This window comes from Xiphias gladius, chromosome 17 (genome assembly GCF_016859285.1).
Source record: "Xiphias gladius isolate SHS-SW01 ecotype Sanya breed wild chromosome 17, ASM1685928v1, whole genome shotgun sequence".
Classification (NCBI taxonomy): Eukaryota; Metazoa; Chordata; class Actinopteri; order Istiophoriformes; family Xiphiidae; genus Xiphias; species Xiphias gladius.
Window position 1 is genome coordinate 16,857,914 of NC_053416.1, and position 17,344 is coordinate 16,875,257.

At 37.9% G+C, this 17,344-nt stretch overlaps 2 protein-coding genes across 3 annotated transcripts; one reads left to right on the forward strand and one right to left on the reverse strand.

Annotated features, from left to right (window-relative positions):
• Positions 1-2,522: 2,522 nt before the first annotated feature.
• LOC120803110 (sialidase-3-like) lies at positions 2,523-6,191 on the reverse strand. Of its 2 annotated transcripts, XM_040151446.1 has the most exons (4): positions 5,573-6,191; positions 5,146-5,385; positions 4,891-5,041; positions 2,523-4,662 (listed from the first exon to the last, which is right to left on the reverse strand). In XM_040151446.1, exons 2-4 carry the CDS (start codon positions 5,368-5,370, stop codon positions 4,034-4,036), a joined length of 1,005 nt encoding a protein of 334 aa, XP_040007380.1. In that variant the 5' UTR covers positions 5,371-5,385; positions 5,573-6,191; the 3' UTR covers positions 2,523-4,033. The 2 variants fall into 2 exon arrangements, with proteins under 2 accessions (XP_040007380.1, XP_040007379.1); XM_040151445.1 differs by having other exon boundaries at positions 2,523-5,041.
• A 177-nt stretch (positions 6,192-6,368) lies between these two features.
• On the forward strand, positions 6,369-14,030 carry xrra1 (X-ray radiation resistance associated 1). The gene is made up of 17 exons (XM_040151224.1): positions 6,369-6,459; positions 8,634-8,782; positions 8,898-8,969; positions 9,057-9,129; positions 9,222-9,319; positions 9,774-9,922; positions 11,039-11,143; positions 11,773-11,891; positions 12,015-12,067; positions 12,180-12,260; positions 12,341-12,434; positions 12,523-12,641; positions 12,759-12,930; positions 13,092-13,247; positions 13,372-13,487; positions 13,617-13,722; positions 13,812-14,030. The coding sequence occupies exons 1-17, from the start codon at positions 6,369-6,371 to the stop codon at positions 13,964-13,966; spliced, it is 1,908 nt and encodes a 635-aa protein (XP_040007158.1). The 3' UTR covers positions 13,967-14,030.
• The last annotated feature ends 3,314 nt before the right edge of the window (positions 14,031-17,344 follow it).

Genomic DNA, 17,344 nt, shown 5'->3' on the forward strand with positions numbered 1-17,344 from the left:
GTCAGATAAGGTTTTGTATTTACTGTTCATAACCAGAACATATTAGCTGAAACAGGCTAATCATAGCTGTTATGTTGAACATTAAAGTTAGCTTATCTGTACAGCTACATATAAACAACCTTTCCCAAAAAATGGACTGCTACCCACAATGTGAATTGTAGGATTATAATCTCAACCTCCACTCTCACATACCATGTGCGCCTATGATGGTTCTCTGCTTCCTTCTGCACATTTTACTTAACACACTCTTGAAAGCATACACTCACTTAATGACTTGAGAACTAACACACTTTATTTGTAAAAAAAACTCCCTGAGATTCAAAACTAAGAATTTTAATTTTGGATTTCATGCAGATACAAAGTAAAACAAGCAGCAGCGGCTCCTTCAGCCACAGCTTTTTCTCATTGTGGTTAAACAGTCCCTGAAAAATTGGCACTGCCCGGCATGCTTTTACAACTAGTCATTGTTCATAACTTAAGCTAACAAACCTCGACACCAGTGGATAACATTCACACCACAATGCATACATCCACATCTTAACAAACACTGAATCTAACTTTGACCCCGAGCAGGTTTTCTACACCCAGTGAGGCTCATGACATCCCTTTGTATCACTGCTGCAATAGCAGAACTGTTTCATGATGTCTTACGCTAAAAAGGAGCAGATTTTTTTTTTTTTTTTCACGTGTAGAAACGGGCAGCAACATTTACTGCGCATGGAAGAGCATGAAAATAATACCACGAGTTTGTCTGTGCTTCTGTGTATATGAACTGAAAAAAATATATTCCTTTTGGAGATGTTTTTCATCTTCTAGCTAGATTTGGCCCATCAAAAGCTTGATTATCAAAATATCAATATCAATATCATGTCAAAATGTTCTCTTTACCATCTTAGGATATATTTTGAGGTTTGGTAAGTAATGACTCATGTCGATTTATTAAATCAGAGGATGATTATTTTATGTAATGAAAAAAAGGCTGCTTTACAAGGACTATATAACAATCAAAGTGGATGAAAGAAACATTTTCAACTTGCAAATAAAAAAGGCATGCGGTATTTTTTTGCTTAAAAAAATGTTTAAAAAAAGAACTGTCATCCTCACATGCTCCCGAATGTCTGTCAGCCCTTCACCTGTGGACCCCAGGGTCATTCAAATGGATGGTACAAGAACAATATCACAGCCGTGTGCCCAGTGCTGTCTGTGCTGCTAAAAGAGCAGAGCCTTCCAGGACGCCCCACACCCTTACCACAAACAAAAAATATCTGCCACGACAACACTGGTAACCTCTCTGTTACTGGATCCATAATGCCATCGGAGTGACAGATGAAACATATGCGTGTATTAGAGTAATTATCGTATTTGTTGAAAAATGTTAAATGACTCACCGCCAACACTGTCAGTGAAAAACAGGTTTCACCACAATTCATCCTTCCTGTGAAGCAGGTTAAACAGAGTGATGAAAAACAGAAATGAAGGAAGTAGCCATAGACAGTTAATAAGAACATTTGAGATTTACAAGCTCCCACATCTAATAAAGTACACTTCATACCTTGCCTAGTGCTTGCCTTTGTATCAGTTCAGTGATTCTTTTATTATTCTATTAGCCTGTAGATGCTGCTGTGTACCCAAGGACACAGGACACAACTGAAACAGTTGGTCAAAAATGCATTTCAACACTTGCTCAGTTACTTCTAGAGTTATTCTGTTTCTTCACGTTTGCAATTTAAGTTGGATAAGGCTGCTAATGTTCTATATTTTTCTTATTGTCAAAAAACCCAAACAAAAGCCCAAACACTGAATTTATCCTACTAACAAGTATCGCCTGCGCAACAAAAGCCTGATCGCTTATTCATCTGTGCCATAGAGCTCCATTGTTTCCAAAAATACATCAATGAGCCACTCCATCACACCGGTCGACATATTCCTTCTTGCCATGAACATAGCCACTGCAGTTTATCTTAAATTAATCCCATATACATCATCCCACTACCACAGACACTCACTAGAGTACCAATTGGGTATTCATCCACTGCTGCAAACAGTCCCCAAGAAATGCAGTTTTTACTCCTGTTTTAGTAACCTTTGATAAAAACTAGTGCCCAGAAAATTACTAACCCTTAAAAAATAAATAAATAAATAAATGATGTACTTGTGACCCATAAAGATTTACAACTTCAGTAGGAGCTGCAAGAAAACAGAAAGAGGGACACAGATTAACATACTGTTGGTTTTGGTCTTTTCATGGGATTTGTTGACAATAAGACAAATTTGGAATAAAATTAGCCTTATCCTTTGAGCTTCTACTGAGCGTGTGAAATTAGTTGTAGTTGTATCAGTGAGTTATTTTTTATTATCTCATTTATCTTATTTTACCAGATACTCAGACAACATGCAAATCATGTCATGACACAGCTGGTTTTCATTTGTTACCTGCAGTTTATCATACATTATCACTTCCTTAACAGTACAGACATATCATTTGGAAAACTTTAAAAGCATAAAATATACAGATTCCACCCTCTGCTAAAATGTTCCTCCCTGTCCTTAATTCATCCCTGCTGTCTGCACATCTGCTGAATCACATTCAAATCCCCACAGATCGCTTTACAACAAAATTCCTTCACATCATTTCAACACACTGCAGCTATTACCTCTTTTGCCTGCTGAGGGAATAATATACTCCCTACAGCTGATAGTGTTTGTCATAGCTGCTTTTAATACCATAGTCGAGAAATGATTATTGTTTAACTTGTCTTCCTAAATTTATCCCAACAGTCAGCTGTTATTATAGTGTAATTAAAGTAATTTTAAGAAAAAAGGTATACAAAATTGAACAAAGGATGAGTTAGGTGATCACAGGTTACTTTTATTTTCTACTAAAATACATTTTTCATGCAGGTTTTGTCACTTTCCACAACAATCAACAAAAACACAATGAAACTAGTGTTGCCTCACAACATTAGCAAAGAGGGATGTTAAAGTCGCTCAGTACAAGGTTTTGTGTGTGTGAAAATTCCTAGTGGCTTAATAAATAGTGAATCTTCATCTGCTGTAGCATGCTTTCATTTGATAACCAACAGCCAGCCAATCATACCTGGTCATAATACTGTACTTAATTAATACATCTGGGGAAAGAAATGCTTGTTCAGAAAATCATGCTAAATGTGCTGGAAAACTGAAAATAAATAAGTAAATAATGTAGCCAAGTGAAATATTGCTTTTGAAAATTAATGTAATAAAAATCAGTGTACAGTACAAAGTAGCCCAACTGATCTTGGCAGAAGTAGCTGGCTAGAAGGTAAATTATCTCTCTCTACAGATCCATCAGTGGTTGTAAGAACTCAGATCTGGTACAGTTTAGATGGTCTCTTGATTAGCTGGATGTGGCGAGGCAAAAAAGTAAATGTTATCTTTTCTGTCCAGTTTTGTTGTCAACTTTGTGGCTCCCACTTTAACCGACTTAAAACGTTGTGTACTGACAGGCTGTGGTGCAGCTTAAGTTTAAACAGTGGAATAAAAGGCATATGTGGATCAGAGTATAGTAAATGTAGAGGAAAGACTGAGCATGGAGGAAACCCTACGCTCTACTCTACAAGGCCTGCTATGATCTTATGAAAATAAAAAGAGGTAGGCAAATTCTCTCCAATGCTCAAAAATACTGACAGTTTAATAAGATGCAGAAATGGGTATGAAGTGCTTGTCAAACATGCTACACACAAAGCCTGTTTAAAAAAATCACAGTCCAGTACAGCATGCTTAAAATCAACCACCCTACCTTATAAAAATGGTTTCCTTTCCTTGTGCAAGTGGTTGCATATTAACACTATTGAGACTTGAATTACGTTTTCATGTAAACAAGGAGACAACAAAACACACGACTCATGCATTATCATCTCCAGAATGTAGAACAACAGTAAACACAGACAGATGTTACTGCACAGCATACCTATTTAGTGGCTTTTTCTTAGATTTTTAGGTTGCAAGAGAATGTCAGAGAGCTTTGTTAATACACAAATAAAACAACCACCATTCAGCGCATCTTCTTTTCTTTCTTATTGCCTGTCTGCATGACATCGTTAAGGGTAAATGACATGAAGGCAATCTGCTCAAGTTCACTCTCTTTCCCGCACTCTATCAGGCACGAAAACTGATCCTTGTCTCCGTTGTAGGCCAGGTCCGAGTAGCCACTGGGTCCGCTGTGGATGATCCTGGGCCTGTCCCAACCTGATGAGTGCAGGGGGGACCGGTTCAGATACACGCCCATGTCCCTTCTACTGGACCTATTAGTTGGATGCATGAAGAGGAGCCAGGTTTGTGTGTCTGGAGACAAGAGCGATGTGCCACAAGCTTTGCTTTCGGCGTCATCATTTGGGACAAATTCAGGAGCAGGAAAGCCAACGACGCTGCCTTGACACCCTGAAGGTGGTTCGATGAGCTCCTGAGCCATGTGGGGCTTGTCAAAATACACACCGCTGTTTTCACTCAGGGCCTCACATCTGTGGCCTCCAGCGTTACGAGCATTGCAGTAAAGATGACTCCGGCCCTCATGGTCTATGATCTCTGCCATTTCACATTCACATGACTTTTTTCGAAGCATTTTACCTATATGCCACGTCTGTCCAAAGTCCTCACTATAAATAGACAGTGAGCGTGGGTAGACTGTAAATGGAATGGGGAAGGAACAGCATCTGTAAGGGATGTAATAGGCATATGCAGGAATGATCAATCTGCCATTCTCCATCTGAACACCGTGGCCGGGACCCACCGCGAATGTGGCCCACCTATGGATGGTTTCGCCAACTACACTCTCTGTTAAGTCTTTCGCTTGACTCCAAGTTTGCCCATCATCACTGCTGCTAATACAGCAAAGACGTGCCTTGTTCTTACCTGTAATGACTTGCCTAGTCTCTGTGGTGTTTCCCCAGATGCAGATGAATAATAAAAACAATGTTTTGCTGTTTTTCTCATACACTGGGCAAGGATTCATGGTGCGGTGGTTAGGTAGACATGCTGTCAACAGCTCCTGACTGGAGGACCACTGCAAACACATTTCAAAGGACAACAATTAAAAAGATGAGCACACCCAATGCTGATGGTTTTTAGTGTTAAAGCAAAGGCTTACGCAAAGGTGCGAATAATTACCTGAACAGATCCATCTGCTTTTAGTGTTCCTCTTCTCATAACAAGAATTTTGGCATCATGGTCAGAAGGTGAAGATCTTTTCTCTGCAAAGGCGAGGAAGGTGTGACTGTGCCTCAGATAAATGAGAGCAGGAACTCTGTATGTTATCCCATTTGCCTCCTTTTCAAACAAAGTTGTTTTGGCTAGGTCCCCTCCAATGCCACTCTTTGATGGTGTGTTTCCCATGGTGGATCAGAGTTCCTGTGAATAGAAAATGTTCCAAATGTATGACAAGTCTTAGCTTGTGATGTTTAGTCTGGCAATGAAAAATCTTTAAAGCACAAGACTAACAGAGTTCACACTCCAGCAGCTCATCATAGCCACATATGATTGCATTGGTACAAACAGCAGTCTAGCGTATAATGTGCGTGCATAACAAATCCCTTACCTTCACTTGCCACTCTTCACATTCGTCACCCTTGGTCTTTGAGGGAACGGCATTATACCGTCTGATTTCACGCCAAACCAAGGACCTCTAATGTTCACGACACTGATGCTATGGGATCATCCGAAAAGAAGACGACGCTCAAGCGAGAGGTACGCTCACACGCTCTTCCGTTTTCGCTTGGACGCGTCCTGACTAAACTAGACGTCCGGTCTTAACTAGATACGTAAGCAGAAGCACCAAGGAGTCCCTGTATCGTGTATTTCCCCGTGAGTATGCCAACACAATAACTACGTAACAGACAAACTAGCTGCTTTTTGTTACAGGAGTAACCAAAAACAGAATCCCACTGCAACCACGGCACATCCTGATTTACGCATGCGCATTGTGGTTAGTTCTGCTCTGACGCTACCTAGCTAAAAGGTTTAAACGAATAATGGTCGGAAGTAAATATGTCTTGATGAGTAATTAGACACTTTGTGTTAGTGATAGGAAAACTGCATCAAAATCGTATCTATAGCTGTCTAACGTCTCTAAATACTTATCTTATTATTGAATTCAGTCTTCGAACAGCTCGGCTCACCGGTCCCTTCCACCATTAAGAAAATACCCACGTTGACCTTTTACCGCCCCCCGCTGGACGTGAGGGGAAGCTCTCGTCTTACGTGTTGTTGCTAGGAAACGGAACACTACAGTGGAGCTGCAGCAAGTAGTTGTGTCAGTTCGGTGCGTGGAAAGCGTAGTTAGCATTTGCTCCAAGAGTTTTTTCGTGATAAATGGATTTACACAAGCAAACAAGATGACTGCTGCATCCTATAAAATTGATGATGGGCAGAGCTATCCTACCAAATGCTTCCCTGCCCGAACATTACTCCGTCGAAGGAAAGACGGTAGGTTAAATTAACTTAAGTGAAATGATGCAAGAAAATAACTAGTCCGCATAGTTACATGAAATTATCAGCAACAAGGACAGTACCGCAAACAATAGGGAGAACCATTTTAGTAGGTTAATATAATGAAAACAAGATATTACGGTACTACTTTATGAAAAAGCACCATTTATAAGGCTTTAAAAAGCTGTAAGTAATGGCTTTACTACTGCTTTACAGATCAGTTATAAGCCATTAATATCAATAACCTTTGGGTTGCCAGGTTTTTGAAAGTCGTCCTACAGCATGACACCTTATCAACACTTATATTCAGTAGGGCGACCCCTCCTAGCCGTCAAGTCTACAGTAATAAATGTTAGTAAGTCAAGGGTACCATATTTCTCACTTTCCAATAAGTCGCCTTTGGTGCAGTTGGTCAGTATGGCATTAATAAAAGGTAATGGGTTTCTCAATTTGTAATAAGCCGTCAGCAAAAGCTGCAAAAAGTCAGTCAACTATAAATGTTGATAAATCATTAATAAATAGTTCTACTATAATCCATCAAGTTATAAATGTAAAGCTATGTATGAACGGATTTTGGTCCAGATGCCCTGCAGCGCCTTTCCAGAAGGTGAGTGGTCAGAGCCAGCTAAAAGATGAGGGTCTTGCAGAAGGAGGATTTTCAGCAACCTGGCATCCCAAAAGTTGTTTAAGTAATGGCTTATACCTGATTTATAAAGAATTAGTAAATGATTTATTATCCCTTAATAGAGCCAATAATTAAAGATTATAAACCCTTTATAAATGTCGCCTTATCAGAAAGTGGTATGACATTACAATATGGGCTTTATAAAATGCTGGAAATAGTGTGATGCCACTGGAGTTAAAAAGCATTTAGCATTTTAAGGCACTTAGCAAATATATATTACTAACTATAGAAAAAGGGCTGCAAAAGTCATATTCAGTTAACAATCAGCCCATTGATTAGTTGCTTAATGAAATCACCCTTTAGTCTGTGATGAAAAAATAATACCCCGCGAAAGATATCAGGGCCCAAATGGTATTTTCAGATTTCTTATTTGTCTGTCCGAAACAAAACAAAACAGAACAAAACAAAACAAAACAAAAGAACAAAACCTGCAAATTTTCTAATATTTGTTGTCATCAATTCATTTTCTGTTGGTTTAATGACCAAACATTGAAACTTCTGGAAGGCAACATTAGTTTGTCTTAAGGGAGACAAAGTTCAGGCTAATACCGATGATCACTTTTAAAATGGTTTATGGTGTTATGTATCTATAGAAGCTGCCCAATAAATTATTCCTTTAAATATAACTGAATGAGTATCTATTATATACTGTGCATTAAATCAGACAGAAGGTATTAAACTATGAGATTAATAAATTATGAAACTGCACAAACAGCAAGCATGGACATTTTAACATTCAACAACTGGCGGGGAGGGACTGCAAATTCAAACGCAGTTTCCATGACAGATGACTCTGAAGCAAAAAGTTTGCAAAAGTTAGACAGCCATCAAGTCCCACTGAGGGACTTTTGCAGTTAAATCATTACAAGAAAAACATGCTCTATTGATCTCTCACACTCTTAGATAAATGATTAAGGATCTCTACCTTGGCAAATGATCTGGGACATATATGAGCAAATTTGTCAACAGTGCATATGTTATTTGATTATATAAATCATAGCTTTGCTGATCGTTTGTACAGTAATATACTTTGTTTTGCACTACACAGTAGACTGTAGATTTGAAACATTTAGTGGATTAACTGAAAAGTTGATTGACAGAAATTTAATCTGCAACTGTTTTGATAATCATTTAACTGTTTGAGACATTAATCAAACAAAATTGCCAAAATACTCAAATTTGATGATTTGCTGCTTTTCTCTGTTTTATATGATTGTTAATTGACTATCTTTGGGTGTTGGACTACTGGTAGGACAAAAGAAGCAATTTGAATGTCAGCTTCGGCAATGAGAAATTATGATGGCCATTTTTAACTATTTTATTGTATTTTACAGACAGCACGATAAACTATTAATAAGAGAATAATCTGAAAATGAATCAGTCATGAAAGTAATTGTTAGTTGATGCCCTAATAGACTGTTGACATTTGTAAATCTGAACACAGTATCTGCTGATATTATTTTATCCAGTTTTACTTTCCTTTAAGGTGGTGGTCATTGGCTTGTGGCTTACACAAAGGCAGAGGAGCAGAGGTATAGTAATGTGCGCAGAAGAATAAAAGAGACTCATAAAAAACGTTTGAACAGCAGGGTGGCTGATCCTCCTCATAGTAGTACTTTAGATGGACCCTTCCTGGTAAGTCGCTGAAATGAGACTTCTGTGTGAGACTTGCTTATTTGACAAAAGACAGCAAGATCAGTTGTCTTTTGGTGGCCCCCAGACAATTACAATTTTCAATTTTCTTTTGTAGCTCCAGTTACACTGTGTTGATAAACCCTCTGAGCTGTGCTCTGTTGACATCAGTGAACAGAAATTGAATTCTGTAAGAGTCACTTTTCACATTTTGGTCAAAATTATCTGGTAGTCTGAGGGTAAGCCTGAGTAAAGATTGTTTTCTAACTGTGCACAGGTCAAGCCAGAAGACCTCAAGGTGTTTGATAATGTAGCATTCATCGATGCTTCTATTAACTCCCTCTCTTTAGGTGATTATTTTTACATATCATGCAAACCTTAAATAAAGTCTTCTCTTGCAAAGAAGTGAAGAGTTTCTGAAATGTCCATTCTTTTTCTACAGGGTCTTTCAGCAGTTTTGTGTCTTTAAGAGAACTCAATCTGTCTGTAAACAGGATTTGCAACATGACCTTTGATGCCTCTGACTTCCCTTATCTGGAGGTAGGATGACTGATTTTGACATACTGTACTTATTAGATACACTATTGTTATTACTATTTTTAATATTTGTTAATAGTCCCTCCAACATGTTCTCATTTTATTTATGATGCTTCTTTCACAACTCCACTTCTTTCAGAGCTTTTCTATGATCTGGTGACAAACAAAGAAACTATGTACGGCCAGTTTAATCTCCAGTGATGTCTACATCATGCCTTTTAAAAAGAGAACTTCAGTATTTGTGCCTGTTTGATGTTTGAACAAAGCTGATTATGAGGGAAGGGGGGTGGGATTCATAATTAACTCATGCTAGAGCAGTGTGTGTAACATCTGTAATATTTCAAAGTGCATTGTCTTCCACTCTGCTAATGGGTACTTGTAGCAATAACTTCCTTTTTCCATTTCATCTTCTTGATGTGGTCATGTTTATCTAAATGATTTATTGAAATCCTCACAGGCTTTGGATTTGTCCTACAACAGTTTGTCAGCTGATGATATTGTTTCCATCGGTTGGCTTCCACGTCTAAAAGTCCTTCATCTGACTGGAAATCATCTTCATCATCTTCCTCCTAATCTGGGTTCTTCCAACCTTGACCCCACTCAACTGTTAGTACAAAACCTTATTTTCCGTGAAGCAGCAATATAAGAGTGACTAGGTATAGAGTTGGTCATGGGATAATTTTATTTATAGCATTCCTACTACTAATGGAAAAAGCTTCATCTATGATCAGACAACTTGCCATTTCAGTGCATAAAATTGCTCTTTTTGCTAGTTGTTTTAGTCTTAAGTCTGGCTACTTTTATGTAAATTTATGCTAATAACCAACACAAATGTCTTCTAATAGTATTTGCACATTTGTTCTGGGAAAAAATGGCACATACATAAGTAGATAATTGATTAAATTAGCGAGTGTGGTCTTTTTTTTAATTTATTTTTTTTATCCCAACTTCACACTCAGGTCAGTTCTATCAAGCACTTTTTTGTGTAATGCTTGTTTTGCCAGTGAGATGGTGGCTACTTTCCATATAACAGCTAAGTTGAAAAAACACTGACATAAGATGGCGGAATGAAAGACAACTACTCTGTTTCAATACATATTTTCCACATCAAAATGCGAATTGATTCTCCAATTACAGTCTGATGTTGCCTCCAGTTTCTTTTTTCAATTATTACTGCAGAAAATATCTTAAGCAGGCAGCATACATGATCCAGTATCCAGTAGTGAATGAGGAAGAATGAACGGCAATGTATTCCAAGTACTTTAACCAATAATGGTGCAAATGTTTTATAGTTTTATAGTGATCTTTCAAACTATTTGTGTCAGTCATCATTTGGTAGGCTAACTCTTCATGTATCAAACATGCTTATACTTGATCAGTAAATTGTTTAGAATAAGGCGAAACAGTGAATTAGACAGAAAGGACAAAACGTCAAGATGCATTTGGAACAGTTTTCAAATTGACCAAAAGGGGGTGCACAAATGTTCCAGATTCACACTCCTGATTCTGGTAAAGCAAATGTAATGACATTCAATACACCTGCTTTACAGCCAGGTATATAAATGGTGTGCATGCATGTATATTCGTAGCATGTTAATGTAACTTTATGACTTTAATTGCTTTATAAAATGCTTTTAGTGTTTATTAGTATACGCACTGTACTGGATTTTATGATGTTGGTTGATTGTACTGTTGTACTTTTGCTTTTGTTTTTTTTTGTAGACTGGCTAAAGAAGAAGACACACAATTTAGAGCTCTCGAAGTCCTGATGCTTGATGATAACAAACTGTCCTCCGGCGTCTTCAGCAGTCTTACAAACCTTAAGAGGTTATGATTTGGTTTTCTATATAGTATTTTAAGTAAATAAGTATTACTTAAAAGGACACTCCACCAAGTCATAGTCATATCACTAGAGTACCTTTTAGCCTGTGAAAACAATAATAGCGTATAACCACTTTTGGGAGCATAGAGTTTGTAAGATGTGGAGATTTATCATGCAGGGAGGTGCTATCACCTTGCATTATGGGAAGTGTAGGATCCAGTGTTTTTTGGAGATTGACTCATATTAGGGACTAAAAAATGGGATATTTCAGCCTCAGCTGCATCAATTTTGAACATTCTTTTTTAATTACCTCCACCAAGGAGGTTATTTTTTCATCTGTGTCTGTTTATTTGTAAGCAGGATTACGCAAAAAGTACTGAACCGATTTGCTCCAAACTTGGTGGAGTACTGGGGCTTGGGCCAGGGAAAAACCCATTCATTTTTGGGCAGATCCAGATCATTTAGTATGAATTTGAATTTTTTTTCTCGTAAGTCTTGTGTATGTTGTTTTTTCATTGGGCTTGGTGGAGGTATGCACGCCACTGAGGGCCAATTTTGTTTAAAATATGTCTGTTTCAAATATCCCAAATTCATGGAAATACAATACTAATTCATTTTAAATTGTCAATTACAGGCTAAAGTACTTAAACCTACAGGGGAACTGTATTTCTGAAATACCATATTTCCAACCAACGGGCTTTTCAAAACCTGTGCAGACTTCTAATGAAAGGCATGCTGAGGAAGAGGGACCTGGTAAATGTTATGAAGCTGCTTGATGTAATTTGTAATCAATTTAACAACAGACCTGCATGTTAGAGTTTCCTTAGCATCCTCTGAAAAAAATTTGATTTAGTCATTTTTATCCATTCACACCAGTCTACATTGAGCCAGATCCTAACAATGGTGAAAATTTCAAGAGAATCTCACAGGTAATTAATTCTGCAGTTGGTGTTTGAGATGGTTCATCACTTTGTATCTATAGCCCACATTTTACATCTGTTCGTAAAACTTGTGTGTGATCAGTCATCCCAGATCTTTCAGAGGGAAAACCTGGAGGAGTACTGCAAAGGATCCAGTTTGCCACTACCCGAGCTTCAGTTCCTCAATTTATCTGACAACAAGGTATGTCTGCTATTTTATATAGATAAACAACAATTTTTGAAAAATTAGCTAACGTGTCTCAACAGTGTTTTTGTCATCAGATTGAAGCAGAAGAAGCACTGATGGCTGTCGCTCTTTTCCCAGTACTTTGTGAACTTGATATTTGCTCCAACCCTCTGACCACACAGAGAAGTGGTAATCTTCTTCTATAAAAGAAAGTTTTTAATGATTGGTTCTGAATTGGGATTGCTGAAATTGCTTTCATGTCTTTGTTTAAACACAGGAGACCCCCCCTTACTGACCTATTATCTCCAAGAGAGACTGGGGATAACAATAAAGCGTAAAAAGACCCAAGAAGTTGTGAAGCCCCCGTTGAAGGTGTCCACTGACCCAAAATGGAAGGTTGGATGTGTTCTGCATAGTTAATATTGTCTGATCATGACCCTCCAGATTTCACTATATGAAAGTTAAACAGTTATGTCAATGATTCGTCTTTTTGTTGACATGTTTGTTTTGCAGGTGAAAGAAAGAATCCCAAAGATGTCAAAGAAGCTGTTGTTGATGGCTGCAACTTGTCCTGCACCAACTCAGGATGAGGAAACTGAGGTGACTGTCAAGAAAACACCAGAACCTGAGGGCAGAGATGACACCTTCCAAGAAGATACAGAGCACTTCTTTGTTACTCAGGTATGTATACGTCCAGTGTCTGTGATTTTCATATTGCTCCTGTTGGTTGGGAAATACGAATTCTAAAACCTTTAGGTTTATAAATGCTGTTCAGAACTACACAGTGGATTAGTGTCTACACAGTTTCTTTGTCTCGTTACTGAATGTTATTTAATGTCCAGGTAGCAGACATTTCTGATTATGAGTTTGATCTTCGAGCTGATGAGAAAGTGACTGCAGAGAACAAGGGGAGAAACGAGGACGATACCATCCCTGTAAAATTCAACTGTTATAAAATGTTGATTAATGCAAAACCAAATCCTGATGTGGTGGAGTCCATTGGTGAGTACTGTAGTTTCACCTGCAGCTGTTTATTTTTTTTACATTTTACTCAAGCCCTAAAGAGTTTGGCTATACAATGGCCCCATAGTGAAGGGGAATATTCATGCTTTTTTTCTCCCAACAGGAATTCAAACAGCTGTTCGGATGCTGGAACACGCACTGAAGAATCTTAATGTTTACAGAGACTCAAAACCAAAACTTGATAGCATCCAGATGCCACACAAAGAAAGACAGAAAAGGGTTTGATATTTTGCTTCCCAAATTTAATTGCATTCCCTATCAATGTTATTGTCAAATTATAACAAATCTAACAAGAACGGTAAAGAACAAGGAAAATGATATCACCTTCTTGTTATTTTCTTTACACAGATTAAGGAACTTCCACCTTTGAAACTGATAAAGAAGCCAGTTGAAAGGGTTGACCAAATGATCAAAGAAATGAAAGAGAGTACAACGATAAGAGAAGTCACCTTGAGTATGTACATTTCTGATACAAACCCTGTCAGCTAACTTGACCTTTCATGACCTTACTTTTCTTTATGTAACACTTTGTTTTCTGTACAGGCAGTGCCATACAGTGCACAGGTGTTAACAAGCACGAATATAAGGAAGCTTTATCGCTGCTGAGCGATATGAAGACAAAGTACAAGATGGTCCATAAGAAAACAATGGAACAAGCAGCCAGTGTTGAGTCCAATAGACCCACCAACCTAAACTGAGCTCAACCGCCACCTGTGCAGATGATCTAATTGATATTCAAATGCATAGCTAAACTCTGATTCTCTTCCTGTCTTGAATACCACCTTTTTTATGTTGGCATACAAGTGTGTGGGGTTGCATTGAAATCACTGTGTTTCTGTCTGTTCACATAGTTCTGTCTGATTAACACTGTGACAAGCATACAGGGATGGTTTTGAGCAGCTGCACCGATGCTGCTATGACCAGATTCAATCCAGTATGGACTGAATGCATAGTATGCATCCACTGTTTGCTAATAGAGTTCAGCTGTAAGAGTTAAATGGGTCGTCTTTGGGGAGAGCCAACGACAGTTTGTGTACATTTGTATCTTTTCAGTCCAAAAAGAAGTCTCAGTGATTCCTCTGGCCCAACCTGTTTCCATAAGCATGCCCTTGAACATCCCAGAATGAAATTATTAGTGATGTCTTCTATTCTACTATAGGCAAACGGACTTTGATAATCAGTGAGAAAGATGTCGGCTCCAGCAGCCATGTTCCACTGAAGTGTAATTCAGCAATGAAGAAATGCAGCTTCATGGGTAACCGTGTGCTCGAACGTCCTTAATTCCTTTCACTTTTCATTTTCCTCCTTGGTGCAGGGATGGGGCAAGGGCCGGGGAAGAAGCCAGTAAATTTTGAGGCCACTGTGAATTTGAATTTTTTTCTCTGAAGACTGGTGTATGTTGTTTGACACAGACCTGGCGGAGGTATGCACTCTACTGAGTGCCGTTCTAGTTACCATGTAAATTTTTTTGAATCCTTGAAATCAGCTAGAGAACATTTTGATAAAACCTTGATCCACTATCTCATAACTCATAATTAAAACTCATATCTTTTGCTTTGTTAGTCTGGCATTACTGTAGCTGAAACCTTTCATTGGTTTCAGATACAATAATGCAATTGTATGAATTCAGTGTTATCCTTAAGTGAAGCTAGCTGTGATCGTTTCTATCAAGCAGGGACAAGAGCATTTAGTGTTAAAGTCATTGTTCTTAATTTTGAACAGACCTCTACAGTTCAATATGATTTACAGTCAAATGATCATGTCTTATTACACCAGAATTTGATATGTCATAGGTGACATTCCAACACGTTTACAACAGAAGCTTTTTAAAATTTTTCTAGTCATGTTTTTGTTGTTCATTCCCATTCTGATTTCATGGTCTTGTCCTTCATATGATTTCAATTATTTTTCTTGAGAGCAGCTTGCAGATGTGGAATGCACATTCAGCCCAGGTGGAATAATTCAATAGATACTCTGTATTACATACATTTTTACTTTACTCTACCCAAAAGGACAGGTTACAAATAATCTAAAATATTTAAAAATGTGTGTTTGCTCTGGTAAAAAAAAATCTGCTACTGAAAACATTCAGTAATTCCCTGATCTGTGCTACCAGACAAACACATGGCCTTCAGTCTGAGGGTTTTATTGTTTTTAGTGGTATATTTGATGGTTTTTATTTTGCCTGAAAAGAAAACTGTTGCAAAGTAATTTTGAAGTGATAATGGTTGCATAAGTGCAGTGTTTTCATGCTGGAATTCAATGATGTAAGAAGAAAATGGATATGTACTATTGTGCAAGAGGTTGTTTTACATGTCAGTTTTCCACAGTTTTGCACCAGTCACAGTAATGGCTGTTATAATCCATGCAGTAAGTAGGCATTCACTGACCTCATCGCAGACTCACAGAACTCTTAGGTAATTTATCAGAAACACCTTTTTCCCACTTGTAAAAGTTCACAAGACGAAGGATAATATGAATGTGTTTAGGTAAGTGTTTACTTTTCAGCTTCTGTCACCATTTTTTCTGACAAATAAACTTTCTGCCTTGGTCTGCTTGTGTTTGCACCATCTATTATAAGACCACAAAACCCTGCCTCAGCCCCCCAGGTACTATCTTGCATTGCCTTCTTAATACACGCATCAAAATAATCCTGGTCACACACCCTCACCACTACCTTTCTCTTCAATCCTAAAAGAATTTGGCATCAAGAGAAGAGTCAGAAGTGTGTGTACAAAAGCAATGAACCACTCCAGATTCCCTTATGAGTCTGATCAGGTGATTGATACATAATCAAAATGAGTCCTATTTAAATCTGTCAGCACAGTTTAAACTATATGCCGGGAGAAGATTTTAATTCACTTTATATAGACACAAATGTAAGCTAGAGAATAGCCAAAAATACTCATAATCAAATATGAGTACAGAACATCAAGACTGCCATAAAATAAATACATCATCAGGAAAAACCACCAAAAGGAGCAACTGATTTTCTATTGCACTTTCATAAAGTGATAAAGAGACATATGACAAAAAAGAATAGTCAAAGTTGAAGCAGCAGAGGTATCCTGACTTTAGTCCGTACAGGTCAACTTCCAAAAACACTGGATGCTACTGGATTTCCCATAACGCCACTTGATAGCATCTTTCATTAGAACTGCCCTGTCCGGTTATGCAGACGTTGTATTAAAACTCCACACCCCCAGTCTGTAACGCAGACGTTCTGTTATAACTATGACATCATCAGGGTTTGGTTTTTTTTTTCAGACTGGTGAGCTCCATCCAGAGCCACAACGACTGTTTTGTCAGTTAGTAGTACTCCTTATGCCGAGTAAACTGAATTTGGTGTGTAAAACTGGTGGAGTGCTCCTTTAAGATTCTTTTTTATCGTTAATGTTACTTTGATCGGTGTCCAAAGTTAATCCCCATTTCTAATTGTATATTGTATGTTGTTTCTTTTTCTTTTGGAAATAAAAGTTCAAACATCACTACTACCTCTTTGCTTTCCGGGGCTGTTAATCCTAATCTTGGTGATTTACACTGACTGACCTCATGGAGGCATGCACGCTAAAGATGTGAAAACGGTCTAATAATGTGACAAATCACTTCAAGATAGAAGATAATTACACAATCCACATATGTCTGTAATTTATTTCCTATAAACATGGAAAGTTTTTCCAGAATTTCATTTTAATAAGCACAAAGTTAGATTGACTTTATGTTGTAGAGTGAATCCAATAGAAATTCATGTCTGTTTATTTTTATTGGACTCTTCCTTACATTAACATCAACTCAGAATAAACGGACAAACAAAAAGGCTCAGTTATGCTTGTCCTCTGTAACCTCTTTTGCTCTTACCATGAAAAACTGATGAGGTGAGTTATTAACTGAAAACACATTTTATCCATGCTCTCAGTGATATAACAGAATCTGGCAGGAGAGCCGGATACAGTGTCCAAAAGCAAAAATAACAAAAGACGTGGTGGAGAAAGGCATCGATGGTCTGTGTCTTAGACAGAGCAGTGTTTATATATCTATACGTTTTCTTCTGTATATTTGAATGCAGTACACTTTCA